At 49.7% G+C, this 18,537-nt stretch overlaps 1 protein-coding gene across 1 annotated transcript in view; it reads left to right on the top strand.

The window, feature by feature from the left end:
* Positions 1-18,537, top strand: part of LOC309543789 (uncharacterized protein) — a gene marked incomplete at both ends in the record, with an annotated part of 101,137 nt that overhangs the window by 63,515 nt on the left and 19,085 nt on the right. The window contains 5 exon segments of the mRNA XM_082276226.1: positions 213-241; positions 244-270; positions 1,809-1,901; positions 2,397-2,484; positions 18,153-18,264. Of these exon segments, the coding sequence (XP_082132352.1) occupies positions 213-241; positions 244-270; positions 1,809-1,901; positions 2,397-2,484; positions 18,153-18,264 (349 nt within the window).

Here is an 18,537-nt window from a genome sequence, read left to right as displayed (position 1 = left end):
CTTCCATGCTTGCATGTATCAGAGCTTCATCCCAGTCCTGGCGATAAATAGAGGAGCTATCTATGCATTGAGTCAGGATTTATTTTAGTCTCCCAGCTGCTGTCCTGTGTGGCTCTGAGTGAGGAGGGCATGCAGCCCGGCCAGCCCACTAAACTCTTTCTGTATTGATCATCCTCCATCTTTTGTGTTCACTGCTTCCTTCTGCCCTTCATTTTTCTGTATGGAACTATTTTTGTCTATATCTGGATAAAAGATGCTACTTGGAACTAGGCATGTGACGATATCAGATTTTCATGCTGCGATTAATTGATTAGGGTTTTGTCACGGTATACGGTATTATCATGGTATTAAATTATTAAATTTCTACCTCACTTCAATTTCATTGCTGAATTTAGGGACTTTGGTTCACTTTTGCACATAATTATATAGTCAGTCAGTACAAACTCTGTGAACCAGGCCTAAAATAAGCCATCAAGCAGTGTCTGGCCTGCCTGGTGATGACTGGTCCTGGCGCTCTGATCCGATGGCCTGGTCATTAGGGGCTAAATGCTTGCGGCCCAGAAGTGGTTAAACCTGCAGGAGGACCGGTGTTTTTATTTGTATATTACTTTTCACATGCTTTAGGCCTAGTTCACATGTATGCGGGTTGGCGGTTCACATGTATGCGGGTTGGCGACCCACATTTGCACAGGCATAGTAGCCCATTGATTTGAATGGGCTGCTATGCCCTCATTTTACGCAGAAAAAAGGTGCATGCAGCATTTTAAAAAAATGCAGTGGCCTTTAAATCATCCTACTTCTGCACCATGCGACTTACCTGCAGTTCCTGCTCTGGCAAGCTTTCTGCGTTTTTTAAATACATGGGCCCAGCATTTAATAACACAGTTTGCGTGTGCAGGAACTGCAGGTAAGTCGCATGGTGCAAAAGCAGGATGGGGTTCACGGCCACTGCATTTTTTAAAATTCTGCATGCAGCTTTTTTCAGCTGAAAACGCAGGCATAGCAGCCCAACCCCATTCAAATCAATGGGCTGCTATGCCTATCCCTGTGCAAATATGGGCCGCCAACCCACATACATGTGAACCGCTAACTCGCATACATGTGAACCAGGCCTAAAGCAATAGTAAAGTCATTTACAAATTAAAACACTGCTCCTCGTGTAGGTTTAACCACTTCTGGGCCGCAAGGATTTAGCCCCCTTAATGACCAGGCCATCGGATCGGAGCTGAGCGCCAGGACCAGTCATCACCAGGTAGGCCAGACACTGCTTGATAGCTATATAATAATGTAATGTGGGTTGCTATGCCTGTGCATATTATATGCATATATGCTGCTATGCCCGTGTATGTATTTCTATCTATCTATCTCTCCATCTATCTGTATATCTATCTGTATATCTATCTCTCCATCTATCTGTATATCTATCTCTCCATCTGTCTGTATATCTATCTCTCCATCTGTCTGTATATCTATCTCTCCATCTGTCTGTATATCTATCTCTCCATCTATCTATCTAGTGACAGTGTATGGTAAAAGACTAGTACTTGCAGACACTTGCTTGTAGAAGGCACTGTGTCTCTCTGAGCCCGGGAAGGAAGCATGTGGGTGTGTGCTGAGTGGGAGCTGTCTGATTGGTTATCATATTACAAGAACTGTTTTCTATTGAGTGAGTGAACTGCTGAGTGAGGAATGAGTCATCCAAATGTATCAATTCACAAGTCAGACTGAGGAGCAGATAAACTCAGTATTTTAAAAATGCCACAATAACAATACCGTGGGTATGCAATACAGCGATATATCGAATTACCGAAAACCGGCATATGTCTACTTGGAACTTAATATTCCCTGTCTGCCTTTCAGATATCCATTGAGTGGTCCCATCATGGCTTCCGTAACTATGGGTAAGACACAGTTATCAGTATTTCTGTTCTTGTTTAACTATTTACTGACTATTACTACAATTCATTAAACTGTTTATCACCCTGATATGGGCTGCTCAAAGTGCAACTTTTGACTTTCTTGTGTTGGAATGGACAGGTTAGAATAGCCTCTCCCTGCTTTGGGATTTGACGTATGCAGATTGGTAGCCCTCAAGTTTCCTGGCTCCTAGGCATTGTGAAAGATAACAATCTACATGCGGGCACTACCAATTGTTTGGCAACTTTTTTTATTCTGCTTGGGCGGCTGGGCACCATTCTTAGTTGAAATTTTTAACTGCATTTGATTATGAGTTCTGCTTGCTGTATGATTTTTTCTTACTTTTTTTTTTCCATCAAAACACGATTTGGCATTCAATGGTAACCCGTGCAAAACATGTCTGCAATGTGCATTCAACACAGATTTAAACAAGGCCGAAAAGTTCACCTTAAAGTGTTTTTTTTTTTTTATCTTTTCAGCCATCACAGAGTGGATTGGCTTCTTCAAGGAGGCCGGCATTCCTGCAGGACCTGCTGTCAACTATGCTGTGACATTTGTGGACAACAGGTGAGAAAATATCACTATGCTGCCATGTGGGTAAACAAAGCATTAGAAGTACCGAGAAGAGACAGCTGTTCCGCCTCATTGTCTAGCTCACTCATTCTTTGAGTCAACATCCTTCTACTCCTCCAAAGTGAAAATCTTGTTTTAAAAGTGAAACCTTTATAGTATGCCAGGCATATCAGACTTTTTTATTTATTTTTTTTCGGGGGGGAACTGCAGCCCTTCAATGTCCAAGCTCCAACCTGTTTAATATTTTTAATGTGTTTTGGATGGGACCCCAGGCTGCGTTTCCTAAAGCTTACAGCTTAGTACATTAGAAAATGTTTTATGATACATTTTTAATATTAATAGATTCATATTGTAACTGGTCTTCAAGTGACACTAAACATTGTATTTTTTTTCTCCAAAAATAGTCCATACACATTTACTACTAAAAGCAGAGCTAGACCAAAAGGGAAGCTCTGTTTTTGTTCGCACCCTCCCCTACCACATTTGGCAATTTTTTTGGGGGGAGGAGGGGGAAGCGGGTACCTAGTTTTGACATGCACCTGCTCCCACTTCCGGGTAGGATCAGTAATCTGCAAGCATTACTGGAATTTTCTGAAATTTCATTGCAGCAACTCAAAATGGTACTCAGTATGAGACGATACATGGTGTCCTGGGGTATTTCCTCCTAGGTCTGGAGCAGGCCTGAATGGGCTCCTGGACAGACTGAGATGCAACCTGGTGGCGTTGGATGGATATAAACATAATGTCTAATCGGTGTTCTAATGGCTTTGGGTCAGACAAGCATTCAATGGTATAATTTCCTTAATCTTCCAGGAACTGTCTGCATACTCTTGCCACATGAGGCCAGACATTGTCGTGCACCAGGAGGAACCCAGGACACGCTGCACTAGCATAGGGTCTGACAATGGGTCCAAGGATTTCATCCCGATACCTAATGGCAGTCAGGGTGCCATTGTCTATCCTGTAGAGGTCTGTGCGTCCCTCCATGGATATGCCTCCCCAGACCATCACTGACCCACTACCAAACCAGTCATGCTGAACGATGTTACAGGCAGCATAACGTTCTCCACAGCTTCTCAAGACCCTTTCACATCTGTCACATGCTCAGGGTGAACCTGCTCTCATCTGTGATAAGCACAGGGCCCCAGTGGCGGACCTGACAATTCTGGTGTTGAATGGCAAATGCCAATCGAGCTCCACGCTGCTGGGCAGTGAGCACTGGGCCCACTAGAGGACGTTGGGCTCTCAAGCCATCCCCATGAAGTCTGTTTCTGATTGGTCAGAGACATTCACAGCAGTGCCCTACTTGAGGTCATTTTGTAGGACTCTGGCAGTGCTCATCCTGTTCCTCCTTGCACAAAGGAGCAGATACTGGTCCTGCTGATAGACCAAGGACCTTCTATGGTCCTGTCCAGCTCTTCTAGAGTAACTGCCTGTCTCCTGGAATCTCCTCCATGCTTATGAGACCGCTGGGAGACACAGCAAACCTTCTGGCTATGGCACGTATTGGTGTGCCGTCCTGGAGGAGTTGGACTGCATATGCAACCTCTATAGCGTCCAGTTATGGCCTTGTGCTACCAGTAGTAATACTGACCCTAGATAAATGCAAAACTAGTGAAAAACAGTCACATATGAGTAGGGAAAATAAATGTCAGTGGCCTCCACCTGTAAAATCATTCCTGTTTTGGAGGCCGTCTCATTGTTACCCATCTAGTATACCTGTTGTTAATCAGTTTCAGCTGCTTTGGCATTAATGACATTAACAACCCCTCTGCTACTTAACTGACCAAATCAATATCCCATGAGTTGACTTGATGATATACATTGGTTAAAAAGTGTTCCTTTAATTATTTTGAGCAGTGTATAAGTACAGCACTGGTGACCGAATGTATAAAAAAAAAAGTGCATTTTCCAAAAAACTACAACTTCTAAAAACCTGCCATGCCTCTTACTACTAAATACCTTGGACTGTCTACTTTCAAAAAGGGTAATTTTAACTGTCCTGACGTTTTTATGGCCTCTAAGAAATGAGAGCGGCATTTAGTACATCAGGATTTATCAATCTTCAGATATATACCATAGTTTTTGGATTCTATAACTTTCCTACTGACTAATACGCTGTTTTGGTTTATTTTCACTAAAGAAATGTAGCAGAATACATTTTGGTCTAAGTTTATGAAGAACAATTATTTATTTGCAAATTTTGATAACGGAAATGAAGAAAATGCATGTTTCTCTTACGTCCTCCGACAGTCGCCGCCTCTTCATATTCGTCACATATGGGGTATTAGACTTTGCTCCGAAGGAGTAGCTAGGCAACAGAATATGTTAACATTAAAGCTTTTAACATATCCCACCCTCAAGGGGTGGTCCCCTCAGTCAATACCCTCCTACTTCCTGCAACCATATCTCAGTTTTAATGTCTAGCTTGTCAGGAGTGGCTGGCTTTCTCTGTGCTGGGGCTTTCTGCCCCAGACTCTTTCTTCTTTTTTGAATTTTTGTTTGAGTTTTCTCTCTACCTTTACTTAGCTGTTCTTTTATCAGCGTTAGTTAGTTCTTCGGATGAAGAGGATCATGCGGGCTGGGTCTCGGGCTGATCCCCCTGGTCGCAGGTCGTGGGTCAGTGGCTTCCCAGCCTGCCATCGAGCGTTCAGCCAGGTAACGCTCCTGGCACAGTGAACGACCCATCCCTGTTCGGTGCAGGGATGATTGGTGAGGTGGCTACCTCACTGGACGCTGTGCGGTTTCTTAACCCCCATTCTGTGCGTCTTGTATGCGACTCTCCCTGCCTCATGTGCAGCGGCTTGTTCGCCTGTGCGGGTCCCCCACGCCATGTGAGGTAAGTGTATTTATGTGGGGACCTGTCTGTCTGGGGGGGTGTCAGTCTGGGACTGTGTAACCTGCCTCTATTCACACTGTTTGTCTCCCTATCTCTCGGCTGCATGCTGTGGGCTGCAAGGGGGGGGGGGAGCTGTGTGACACTGTGTGTGTCAGCCTTGTCAGTGTGAGAAGCTGTGTGCTGTGGGGCATGTTTTGTGGCATGTTTTGGCATTATACAGCGATCGCTGCGGCGATCTGACATGTGTTCTTATACATGGATGACATGTGTGCATTACTGTGCTGTGGAGCGGCGGTTTCGGCGCCAAACGGCGCCATTTTGCCTACGCTCGCTCTGGCCGCATGTTCTACATGCATGGCGGCCATTTTCTTGTAGCCTCCCATAGGCTTTCATAGAGCGCCCTGGCAGCATCACTTCCTCTTCTCCAGGAACACCGATCGAGGCAGCAGCAGCGGCGAGGGTCTCCTCAGGTTTTATCCTTCTGTTCTTGCTATCCATTGCCTGTGTTAAGTTTAATATTCCCTGTGGGGGTCTCATTGTGCTTGTGTGTGGTGCGGTGGGCTGCGCTCGCCGCGCTTGCTTAAAGGGGTAGTTAACCCTTTATTATCCGGCATTTGTTATAGGGGCAATGGATTCTCAGGAGGGCAAATTTCCTACCGCCTTGGTGGAAAGCCAGGGGACCGCTGTTTCCCCCCCAGGGGGGGATTTAGCCACTATTGTGGCTGGCCTTGCTGCTCAGGTGCAGATGCTGGTGGCTGCTCAATCTACTAAGAGGCCCAGAGTTGCTCTTTCCTCTGATTCTGAGGGTGAAGGTGATGGGGCTGTTATGGTGGGGGCCTCCTTATCGGGGTCCCGCTCCTCCCTGGATCTAGTGGGGTCCGAGGTGGAGGCTGAAGTTGAAGGGGTTGATAATTCTCCCCCTGGCTCGCCTGAAGAGCTTGCAATCATGGATGAATTGATTGCTTCCATAAAGCTGCGTTTACAGGATGAAGTATGTCCCCCCCGCTGCCTTGGCGGCTTATGGGACGCAGAGAAAACGCAGGACGCCGCAGGTTTTTCCCTGCAATGATGATTTTCAGCGCGCTGTTAAGGACCAATGGCGCAATCTGCGCAAACCTTTTGCTGTACCAAGTAGGTTCAAGCTGCGTTATCCTTTCTCGCCTTCCACTGATGAAAGGTGGTGTGTGCCTCCCCCAGTGGATCACGCAATTGCGGTTTTAAACAAATCCACTGCGATTCCTGCAGAGGATTCCCCTGTGTTCCGTGATGCCACGGATAGGAGATTGGAGTCTCTTGCCCGTCATACTTATTCTGTTACGGGTTCTATGCTTAAGGCTCTGTTTGCTTCTCTCATGGCGGCCCAGGCGATCGCAAGTTGGACGCAGATGCTTAGGCGCGTCCTAGTGGCCGATTCGGCCTCGCCGGCGACCCTGGATATGGTGGATCAAATCCACCAGGGTGTCATGTATCTGTGTGATGCGGACCTGGACCTGGTTCCGTTGGCTGCACGTGTGCACAGCGTGGCGGTGTTGTCTCGCCGCCTGGTTTGGTTGAAATGTTGGTCGGTGGACCAGTCCTCACGTAAGACCTTAGCCAATCTGCCTTATGATGGGTCTCGCCTTTTTGGGGAGTCCTTGGATGTGTTGATTAAGGGGATCACCGGTGGTAAGAGCACTCTCTTGCCCCATTTCCCCAAGGCTAAGGGGGCTTATGGGAAGAAGCATGCTAATTTTCGGCCCCCTCAGGGGTCCTTTCGTGCCTTTCGGCCGCACTACAAGGGCAAGCCGTTCAAAGGTCAAGGCTCTCAGAAGAAGCCCTGGTCTGGTAAACAGAAGTCCGGTCAATCCGGATCCGCAGCCCATAACAGTGCGGCCTGAAGGGGCGCCCTCACCCAGTTTTGGGGTGGGGGGACGCTTGCTCGGTTTTCTTCAGCCCTGGTTGGCCCGTGTGCGGGACAGATGGGTTCAGGAGATCGTTCGATCTGGTTACAAGATCGAGTTTCTCTCTCGGCCGGAGAGCAGATTTTTTCCCTCAAATCTTCAACTGTCTCCAGAGCGTTTGCGGGACCTACACCTGGCGGTGCAGGACCTGAGGGCTCAGGGAGTGGTGGTTCCGGTGCCTCATCGGGACAGATTTCGGGGGTTTTATTCCAATCTGTTCACCGTGCCCAGAAAGGAGGGCAAGGTTCGTCCAATTCTGGACTTGAAGGCTCTGAACCGCTCTGTGCGGGTTCGCAAGTTCCGCATGGAATCCCTACGGTCGGTGGTGGCTGCCCTGGTTCCGGGGGAATTCATGGCCTCCATCGATTTGAAGGATGCGTATCTTCACATCCCCATTTTCGAGGGTCACCAGAGGTACCTTCGATTTGCCATTGCGGAGGATCACTACCAGTTCGTGGCGTTGCCTTTTGGTCTCGCCTCGGCTCCGCGGGTCTTCACCAAGGTGCTTGCACCGGTTCTGGCATTATTGAGGGCCCAGGGCATTTCTGTCCTGGGGTATCTGGACGACATTCTGGTTCGGTCTGCGACCAGCCAGGGTCTGGAGGAGGACCTGTCTGTCACGCTGCAAACTCTGCAGGAGTTTGGTTGGACGATAAATTATCCAAAGTCGACGCTGAGTCCGTCGGTTCGTCTTCCCTACCTGGGAATGATTCTGGACTCGGTACAGGCGAAGGTCTTCCTGCCGGAAGACAAACTCAGGACTCTCCAGGAGGAAGTCAGGTCCCTCAGGGACGTTCCGCACTCGTCTCTAAGGACGTGCATGAGATGTCTGGGATTGATGGTCTCGGCTTTCGAGGCGATTCCCTTCGCCCAGTTTCACACGCGGGGTCTCCAAGTGGAGATCCTGTCCGTGTGGGACGGGCGGCCTCAGTCTCTGGATCTTCCAATCTCGTTGAGTCATCGCACCAGAAGAGCCCTTCTGTGGTGGCTCCAGTCCCCGATGGTGTCCGGGGGCAAGTCGTTTCGTCCTATCTCGTGGACGGTAATCACCACGGATGCCAGCCTGTCGGGCTGGGGTGGTGTTCTGGGCGTTCTGTCCGCCCAGGGGACTTGGTCGGAGGGGGAGTCCTCCCTTCCGATCAACATTCTGGAATTGCGTGCGATCAATCTCTGTCTTCATCGCTGGACGGACCGGCTGCGGGGCTGCCCGGTTCGGGTGCAGACGGACAATGCCACGGCGGTGGCCTACATCAACCACCAAGGGGGCACCAGGAGTGCCCGAGCGGCTCGAGAAGTGGCCGACATTCTGACTTGGGCCGAGACTCGTGTCCCGGCGATAACGGCGGTTCACATTCCGGGGGTGGAGAACTGGCAGGCGGACTATCTGAGTCGCCAGACCCTGGATCAGGGGGAGTGGTCTCTCCACCCGACTGTCTTCCAGATGTTGTGCGCGAAGTGGGGTCTTCCAGATGTAGACCTGTTCGCGTCTCGTCTCAACAACAAGGTGAGAAGGTTCGTGGCAAGGACGCGCAACCCTCGGGCAGACGCGTCGGACGCGTTAGTTGCCCCGTGGCATCAGTACAGGCTGATGTACGCGTTTCCACCGATTCAGTTGCTGTCCAGGTTCCTTCGCAGGTTACACTCGGAACGCAGCGCGGTGATTCTTGTGGCACCGGACTGGCCTTGCCGGTCCTGGTACGCAGACCTCGTGAATCTGGCGGTCGACGCCCCGTGGCGTCTGCCTCTTCGAGACGATCTCCTGTCTCAAGGACCGATATACCATCCTGCTTTACAGTCGCTGGCTTTGACGGCCTGGCTGTTGAGACCGAGGTCCTGAGGGAGAAGGGTCTCTCCCCAGAGGTCGTTCATACCTTGATCAACGCGAGGAAGTCTTCCTCGGGGAAGGTTTATTACCGTACTTGGAAGGCCTATTTTGCTTGGTGTGAGTCCAGGGGATTTTCTCCCCGCACTCGGTTTCCCGAGTGCTGTCCTTCCTTCAAACGGGTGTCGATCAGCGTTTGGCGCTGGCTACGATCAAGGGTCAGGTGTCTGCGCTGGCCGTTCTGTTTCAACGTCCCGTGGCTTCCAACTCCTTGGTTGGCACTTTTGTTCAGGGTGTGCGGCATCTGGTTCCTCCTAGGAGGGATCCTTTGCCCCCTTGGGACTTGAATCTCGTTCTGTCTGTGTTGCAACGTGTTCCTTTTGAACAGATCAGGGAGATCTCGTTGTCTATGTTGTCCAAAAAGGTCGCCTTTTTGGTGGCGATCACTTCGGCTCGCAGAGTGTCGGAGCTGGCAGCTTTGTCCTGCAAGTCTCCGTATCTGGTTGTTCATTTGGATAAGGTGGTCTTGCGACCTAATCCTTCTTTTCTTCCGAAAAGAGTCCATCTTAATGAGGATATTGTCTTTGCTGTGCGCGAAGCCTAAACATCCAAAGGAGGTGAGATTACACTCTCTGGATGTTGTTCGGGCGATAAGGGTTTACCTTAAATCGACTGAGTCTTTTCGAAAGACAGATTCCTTGTTTGTTCTTCCAGAGGGTCCTCGGAAGGGCATGGCGGCGTCGGCCTCTACCATCGCCAAATGGATCAGGCAGACCATTGAACAGGCCTATGCTTTGCAGGGGAAGGTTCCCCCTGTACCTGTGAAGGCGCACTCTACTAGATCTCTGAGTACGTCTTGGGCCTGTCGTCATGGGGCTTCTGTAGCCCAGGTGTGTAAGGCGGCGACTTGGTCGACCGTGCACACTTTCACAAAATTCTACAAAGTAGATGTTCAGGCATCGGCGGATGCTTCCTTTGGCCGCAAGGTTCTTAGTGCGGCAATTCCCTAGGGTCCCTTGTTGGGGACCTCTGGCTGTTGGGATAAGTTTTGTATCCCCTGGTTATTTGTTTTTTCCTGGGTTGTTGCTCCTGTTGAGCACTTGTTTTTCCTGTTGCCCAGCTGGTTTCCTTCCTTTGGTAAGGTTCCTTTCTTTGATGTGGAGACTGCGTTGCCTCTTCGGCGTGGATGCGTTTCCCACCCCTCATGTTTGCACTGCTTTGGGACGTCCCCATATGTGACGAATATGAAGAGGCGGCGACTGTCGGAGGACTCAGAGAAAGGAATTTTACAGGTAAGATTTTACAAAAATTCCGTTTTTTTTTTCTTTTGTGTTTTTTTTTTTTTTTTTTTCCTTTTTTTCATTTAGCAAAAAATAAACCCAGTGGTAGGGCTGCACGATTAATCGCTAAAAAAATCACGATCTCGATTCACACCCCCCCCCCCCCCCCCTCACGATTTAAAATTGGTATGTCCCTGATTCTTACTGAGCCATTCTCTGCTCACCCACAGCTGTCAAAAAAAGAGCCCCGCAAATGTTTATCCACATTAAGGCTGATTAGGTAACTAGAAACAAAATTCTTTACAATGTATCTTTTAGATTAAAGGAATTTACTTTTGGCTGTAAGGCTCCATTCACACCACCGCGACTTGTCAGGCGACTTGTCAAGTCGCGGTCCATGCAGTGCTACAGGACCCGTTCTAATAGGAGCGACACAAGTCGCTCCGACTTAGAAAAAGAGTCCTGTACTACTTCGGAGCGACCTCGGAGCGACTTGCATAGACATTCATTATATGAAGTACGTGCAAGTCGCGGTGCACATGACTTCACACGTCGTGCCGCTTCAGTGTGAATGCGGTCTGAGGGAGGGCAGTTTAACCTCTTAAAGACCCAGCCTTTTTCTGACAAGTTAAAATCAGTATTTCTCTTACGTCCTCCGACAGTCGCCGCCTCCTCTAAGTCATCACTATTGGGTATTGTCCACCTATCCGTAGGAATAGCTAGGCATATAGACTTAGTCAAAAGGCATTAGCATATACACACCCATGGGGGCTGTCCCATCTGGTCAATACCCCCCCCCTGCATCACCACTCCCAACTCAGTTTTACTTTGCCTAGCATCAGGAATAGTCAGGCTACCTTGTGCTGGGGCTTTGGTCTCAGCCTTCCTAAATCTTTTATTTGATTTTCTTTAAAATGTCAGTTTTTTTTTTTCTCTTACTTTACTAGCTGTTTATTTTGTCAGCTTTAGTGTTAGTTTATTCTTCAGATGAAGATGGATCATGCGGTGCTGGGATTCGGACTGACCGCCCTGGTTCTTCAGGGCACTGAGGGTCAGATGGACCCCCAGCCCACCATCGAGCGTTCAGCTATGGTTCGCCCTGGCATTATGAACGACCCATCCCTGTTCGCTGCAGGGATGCAGCCGTGAGGTGGCTACCTCACAGGACTCGTCTACAGTGCTGCAGCGTCATGTCCCTGGCTCACGGCACTCCCTGTCAGATGAGGACAGAGGTTTATCCGTGCATAGAGTCTCCCCCACGCCATCTCGGGTACAGGTAAATACTTTTCTGTGTGGGGCCTCTGTCTGGGGTGGCAGTCTGTGTTACTGTGTGTCCCTGTGTCTGTGTGACTCCCTGTGCGATCCCTGCGGGGTTCGTTTTGTGGCAGATCTGTATGTTTGCTGGGGGTCCCTGTCCCTGTGTCACCTAGCTGCATGTTTGGGGGTACAGACTTATGTGATGTGCGGCGACCGCTGCGGGGGACAATTCGCGCGGTCCGCCATGTTTTACTGTGCACACGTGTATGGCCTCTCTAGGGCGAGTATGCAGGTCCTTTTGGCGCCATCCGCCGCCATTTTGTGGGCGGTAGAACGATCGGTGCGGCCGCATGTCGGTGGCCATCTTGGCGTAGCCTCCTATGCATCCCTATGGGGCAGCCATTTTCCCTGAGGTCTGGCTTATAGCCAGCCCCCTCCAGCAGCATTTCCTTTTCCTCTCAGGCAGCAAGGGCACAGGTAGCAACGATCTGCAGGCTCTGCAGTTTGTCTCTCTGTCTTCTTCTGTATACTGCTTCTGGCTCAGTTTTTTTATTTTCTCCTTTGGGGGTCTTCATAGCTGTGACAGTAGCGATGGGCTGCGCATTCCGCAGCGCTATTTAAGGGGACAGTACACTACTTTTTGCACTGTAGTTTTTTATTATTTGAGCCATGGATTCTCAGGAAAGCAAGTTTCCTCCAGCTTTAGTGGGGGGTCCCAGTTCTCCTGTGGCCCCGCTGCGACCTGATCTGGCTGCTGTTGTTGCGACTTTAGTGGCAAATATGGAAATGCTGATGTCTGAACGGGCTGCGAGAAAACGGCCCAGGCTGTCTCTCTCTTCTGATTCAGATGGGGATATGGCTGCTGCTGCGGTTGCTGCTGCTGTGAGCGCGCCCTTTTCAGGGTCCCGCTCATCCCTAGACCCCCCGGGGTCTGAGGGGGAGGCTGAGGTGGAGGGTGTTGATACATCCTCCCCAGGGTCACCTGAAGAACGGGCGACCATGGATGAGTTGATTATTTCGGTTAAGGATACCTTACATTTGGAGGATGAGCCCAGTCCTCCGGGCGTTGTGTCCTCATTTGGGACGCACAGGGCCCGCAAGTCTGTGCAGGTTTTCCCCTGCCCAGCTGAATTTCATTACACTGTTAATGAAATGTGGCGCACGTTAAAACGTCCATTCCTGGTACCTAGTCGGTTCAAATTGCTTTATCCTTTTGCGCCGGCTACGGAATCGCGATGGTGTGTGCCTCCACAGGTAGATCACACTGTGGCCATGCTGAACAAGGCTACCTTGGTTCCTACTGAGGATACCCCGGTTTTCCGGGATCCCACGGACCGGCGGTTGGAGACTCTAGCCCGCCATTCCTATATGGTGGCGGGTTCGTTGCTCAAACCCGTTTTCGCGTCCGTTATGGTGGCTCAGGCGGTGGCTGATTGGATTAAGATGCTTAGAAGCAACCTAGTGTCTGATGACGTGGCGCCTGCCCGGCTGGAAATGGTGGACCAGATCCACCAAGGAGTCATGTATTTGTGTGATGCTGCCCTGAATGAGGCTCCCTTGGTGGCTCGCCTCTCGAGTGTCGCGGTACTTAACCGGCGACTGATATGGCTGAAGAGCTGGTCGGCTGACCAGTCCTCGCGGAAAACAGTTGCTGATTTTCCCTATGCTGGCTCTCGTCTTTTTGGTGAGGCGTTGGACACCTTGGTAAAAGGCGTCACAGGGGGCAAGAGCACTATGCTGCCCCAGAACCCGAAGAACAAGTCCTTTCGTGGCAAACAGGGTTCTGCGCCCAGATCCTCTCGGGTCCTTTCGTGCCTTTCGGAACCAATCCAAGGGCAAGCCCTTCAAGGCCCAGGGCAGTCAGAAGAAGCCCTGGGCGGGTAAGCAGAAGTCCGGCAATACCGGCGCGGCGGGTCAATCCGCCTCTGCCTGAAGGGGCGCCCTCACCCGTCTCTGGGGTGGGGGAACGTTTGCGCGGTTTCCTCCAACCTTGGCTGCTCCGGATATCGGACAGGTGGGTTCTGAAAATTGTTTGATCAGGATACAAGATCGAGTTCCTTTCCCGACCGGCGGACAGATTCTTTCCCTCCAATCTTCATCTGCTTCCGGGGCGTCTGCAGGACTTGCATCAAGCGGTGCAGGACCTTCTTGCTCAGGGGGTGATTGTCCCGGTGCCTCATCGGGACAGGTTTCGGGGGTTTTATTCGAATCTGTTCACTGTGCCCAGAAAGGAGGGCAAAGTGTGTCCTATTCTGGACCTAAAAGCGCTGAACCGCTTCGTGCGGGTTCGGAAGTTCCGTATGGAGTCTCTCCCTTCGGTGGTGGTCTCCTTGAGTCCAGGGGAATTCCTGGCCTCGATAGATCTGAAGGATGCATACCTGCACATCCCCATTTTCGAGGGTCATCAGCGGTACCTTCGGTTTGCAATCGCAGACGATCACTACCAGTTTGTGGCGCTACCTTTCGGTCTCGCTTTGGCACCAAGGGTGTTTACCAAGGTGCTGGCGCCGGTTCTGGGCCTACTGAGGGCTCAGGGCATTGCGGTCTTGGGTTACCTGGACGATCTACTTCTGAAATCACATGCCAGCCAGGACCTGGTGCGCGATCTGTCCACCACGGTACAGACGCTTCAGGAGATCGGATGGACTATCAACGTTCAGAAATCGACGTTGTCTCCATCGCAGCGCCTTCCCTATCTGGGAATGATTCTGGATTCCGCTCAGGCGAAGGTGTTCTTGCTGGAGGACAAGCTCTGGACTTTGCGGGACGAACTCGGGTCCCTCAGGGACAATTCGTCCTCATCACTCAGGACCTGTATGCGGGGCCTGGGGTTGATGGTATCGGCCTTCGAGGGTGATACCACCTCAGGTGGGACAGACTTCCTCAGTCCTTGGATCTGGAGGTCTCCCTGAGTCGCCAGACCAGATTGGCTCTTCTTTGGTGGATCCAGTCCCCGTCGGTGACGTAAGGCAAGTCCTTCCGTCCGTTGGTATGGACAGTGGTTACCACGGATGCCAGCCTGTCGGGCTGGGGTGGAGTCCTGGGCAACCTGTCTGCCCGGGGCACTTGGGCGGAGGAAGAGTCCTCCCTCCCGATAAATGTGCTGGAGCTACGAGCGATAAAACTCTCTTCCAGTGGTCGGATCGTCTCCGGGGCCTGCCTGTTCGCGTACAGATGGACAATGCTACCGCGGTGGCTTACATCAACCACCAGGGGGGCACCAGGAGTGCTCGTGCGGCCCGGGATGTGACCGACATTCTGTCTTGGGCCGAGACTCATGTCCCGGCGATCTCGGCAGTTCACATTCCGGGTGTGGAAAATTGGCAGGCCGACTATCTGAGCCGCCAGACCCTGGACCAGGGGGAATGGTCCCTTCACCCGGAGGTCTTTCAGATGCTGTGTGCGAAATGAGGATCCCCAGACGTGGATCTGTTCGCATCCCGGCTAAACCGAAAGGTGGAAAGCTTCGTGGCAGGGACGCGCGATCCGTTGGCGGACGCCTCGGATGCGTTGGTGGCCCCTTGGCATCAGTATCGTCTGATGTACGCCTTTCCTCCGATTCAGTTGCTATCCCGGTTCCTTCGCAGATTGGCCTCGGAACCGCACATGGTGATTCTGGTGGCACCGGACTGGCTACGCCGGTCCTGGTACGCCGACGTTGTTCACCTGGCAGTGGCACCTTCGTGGCGCCTGCCTCTGCGGGAAGATCTCCTGTCTCAGGGTCCGATCTTCCATCCTGCTTTACAGTCGCTGGCTTTAACGGCCTGGCTGTTGAGACCCAGGTCTTGAAGGACAAGGGTCTATCCCCTGAGGTTATCCCTACCCTGATCAAGGCTAGGAAATCCTCCTCTGGTAAGATCTATTACCGTACCTGGAAAGCCTATTTCACCTGGTGTGAGTCCAGGGGGGTCTCCCCTCGTTCTTACTCTGCTGTCGAGAATCTTGGCTTTCCTCCAGTCTGGAGTGGATCAGCGCCTGGCGCTGGCCACGATAAAGGGCCAGGTGTCAGCACTGGCTGTCCTTTTCCAACGCCCTGTGGCGTCTCATTCCTTGGTGTGCACCTTCATTCAAGGTGTGCGACATTTTGGCTCCCACCAGGAAGGAGCCTTTACCTCCGTGGGACTTGAACTTGGTTCTGTCCGCATTACAGCGTGCTCCCTTTGAAAATATCAGGGAGATATCGTTGCCTCTGCTGTCAAAAAAGGTTGCTTTTCTGGTGGCGATCACTTCGGCTCGCAGAGTGTCGGAGCTGGCGGCGTTGTCTTGCCGCTCCCCTTATTTGATAATTCACAAGGATAAGGTGGTTTTGCGACCAACCCCATCCTTTCTTCCCAAGGTGATCTCTGAATTTCACCTTAATGAGGACATTGTCCTGCCTTCGCTTTGTACGAAGCCTAAGCATCCAAAGGAGATTGCTTTGCATTCCTTGGATGTTGTCAGGGCGATCAGGGTTTACCTGAAGTCTATGGAATCCTTTCGGAAGACGGATTCTCTTTGTCCTTCCTGAGGGACCTCGGAAGGGCATGGCTGCATCCGCAGCGACTATTGCCAAGTGGATCAGACAGACCATTGAGCAGGCTTATGCCTTGAAGGAACCGGTTCCGCCCTTCCCTGTTAAGGCACACTCTACCAGGTCTTTGAGTACTTCTTGGGCCTGTTGGCATCGGGCCTCAGTGGCTCAGGTTGCAAGGCGGCGACTTGGTCGTCGGTGCACACTTTTTCCAAGTTCTACAAAGTAGACGTTCTGGCATCAGCTGATGCTTCTTTTGGCCGCAAAGTTCTCAGTGCGGCTGTTCCATGATGGACCCTTGCATTTTTTTTCTCTGGGTCCCTGGTTGTTGGCATTTGCTTTCCTGGCCTGTTGCTCCTGTTGAGCATTGTTTTTTCTGTTGCCCAGTTAGTTCTTACGGTGCATGTAAGATTCCTTTCTCTGATGTGGGTACTGCGTTGCCTTTTCTGCGGTTGCGTCTCCCACCCCTCATGTCTATACTGCTTTGGGACATCCCAATAGTGATGTCTTAGAGGAGGCGGCGACTGTCGGAGGACGTAAGAGAAAACTGAATTTTTGTAAAAATCTTACCTGTAAAATTCCTTTCTCCGAGTCCTCCGACAGTCGCCGCCCCCGCCCCTCTTTTGGGGTTCTTATTACCTACTGCTATGCTACCAAACTGAGTTGGGAGTGGTGATGTAGGGGGGGGGGGTATTGACCAGATGGGACAGCCCCCGTGGGTGTGTATATGCTAATGCCTTTTGTCTTTTGACTAAGTCTATATGCCTAGCTATTCATACGGATAGGTGGACAATACCCAATAGTGATGACTTAGAGGAGGCGGTGACTGTCGGAGGACTCAGAGAAAGGAATTTTACAGGTAAGATTTTACAAAAATTCCGTTTTTTTTGCTAGAAAATAACTTGGAACCCCCAAATATTATATATATTTTTTTTAGCAGAGACCCTAGAGAATAAAATGGTGATCGTTTCAATCTTTTTTTTTTTTTTTTGTCGCACTGTATTTGCACAGAAGTCTCTTTCAAACGCAGTTTTTGTGGGGAAAAAACACTTTAATGAATTAAAAAAAAAACTAAACAGTAAAGTTAGCCAAATATTTTGTATAATGTAAAAGATGATGATATGCCGAGAATCGTTATCTTTATTCTAAGCAAAAAAAAAAATTGTGATTTCTCATTTTAGCTAGAATCGTGCAGCTCTACCCAGTGGTGATTAAATACCACCAAAGAAAAGCTCTAGTTGTGTGAACAAAATTAAAAATATTTAGTTTGAGTACAGTGTTGCATGACCGCGCAATTGTCATTCAAAGTGCGACAGCGCTAAAAGCTGAAAATTGGCCTGGGCAGAAAGAGGGTAAAAGTGCTCACAGTATTGAAGTGGTTGATGGTCCTGTAATCTTTTTTTCATTAAATCCTTAAACTTTTTTTTTTTTTTTTAAGATGTATCTCTGCTGTGAACAGATGTCCCGTGGGTATCATTGTGTTCAAATCAAGTAACTCTAATCCTATTCGCTCAGCCTAGTTTGCAGCTAACTGGTTCAAAAAACCCAAATTAATTTCCAATGTTTTCATGTTCATAAAATTTAAACTTCAGCCAAAAACACTTTTTTACTTTTTGGATCGAGTAGGGGAAGGGTAGAAACCTCTGTCAGGTTTTATTGCTGTTGGTGTCATTTTTTTTTTTTTCTTTTTTAAGGCAAACTTCCTATACCCTCGTTTCCCATGACATTACCTTAACCGAAATAAACACAAAGCTGTAACAGTCAGCAGGAAAACCTGACTGAAGTTTGAACCTTTCTTAAACCTGCTAAAAAAAAAAAAATAATGGCTAATGTTCAATTTTAACTGAAGTGTGCACACTTTTTGAAAGGGGTTATAATTGCAGGATTGGCATCAGTGTCTAGCTGGAAGCAGCACCTCGGGATGATAGGGTTGACGCTAATTGGATGCCAATGGGAAAAGAAGGGTCATGCTGCTATTAAGACAGAGTTGTGAAATGCATTTTTGTTACCATAGGATCAGCAAGAACATGCTGCTGGATTTGAACAAGGACATGAATGAGTTGGGCATAACAGTGGTGGGAGATTTGGTAGCCATACTGAAACATGCAAAGGTAGTTCACCAACAGGTAAGTAGAAAATATGGTTCAGTTTTGACCTGCAATTAAGCACTACCTGACCATCCATAGGTTTTTTTTTTTTTTTTCTTCCATTCATTGACAGACACAGCTCCATATCTTCTTTGACCCTTGGGTTATGCTGCTCTCTGTAGAAGTAGAAGGAAACAAATTTGACTATGCCCCTAGCGCAATCCTAGGGTATGTACCTCCCACTTCCTGCTATATTTTTTTTTTTTTTTTTTTTTCCTGCATGCATAGTCAGGAGTAAGGACCTAGTTCCTT

This window comes from Pelophylax lessonae (genome assembly GCF_965119305.1).
Source record: "Pelophylax lessonae genome assembly, contig: HAP1_SCAFFOLD_351, whole genome shotgun sequence".
In the NCBI taxonomy this organism is placed as follows: Eukaryota; Metazoa; Chordata; class Amphibia; order Anura; family Ranidae; genus Pelophylax; species Pelophylax lessonae.
The sequence above is the reverse complement of the archived record's forward strand: the minus strand, read 5'-3'. Positions and strand labels throughout refer to the sequence as shown.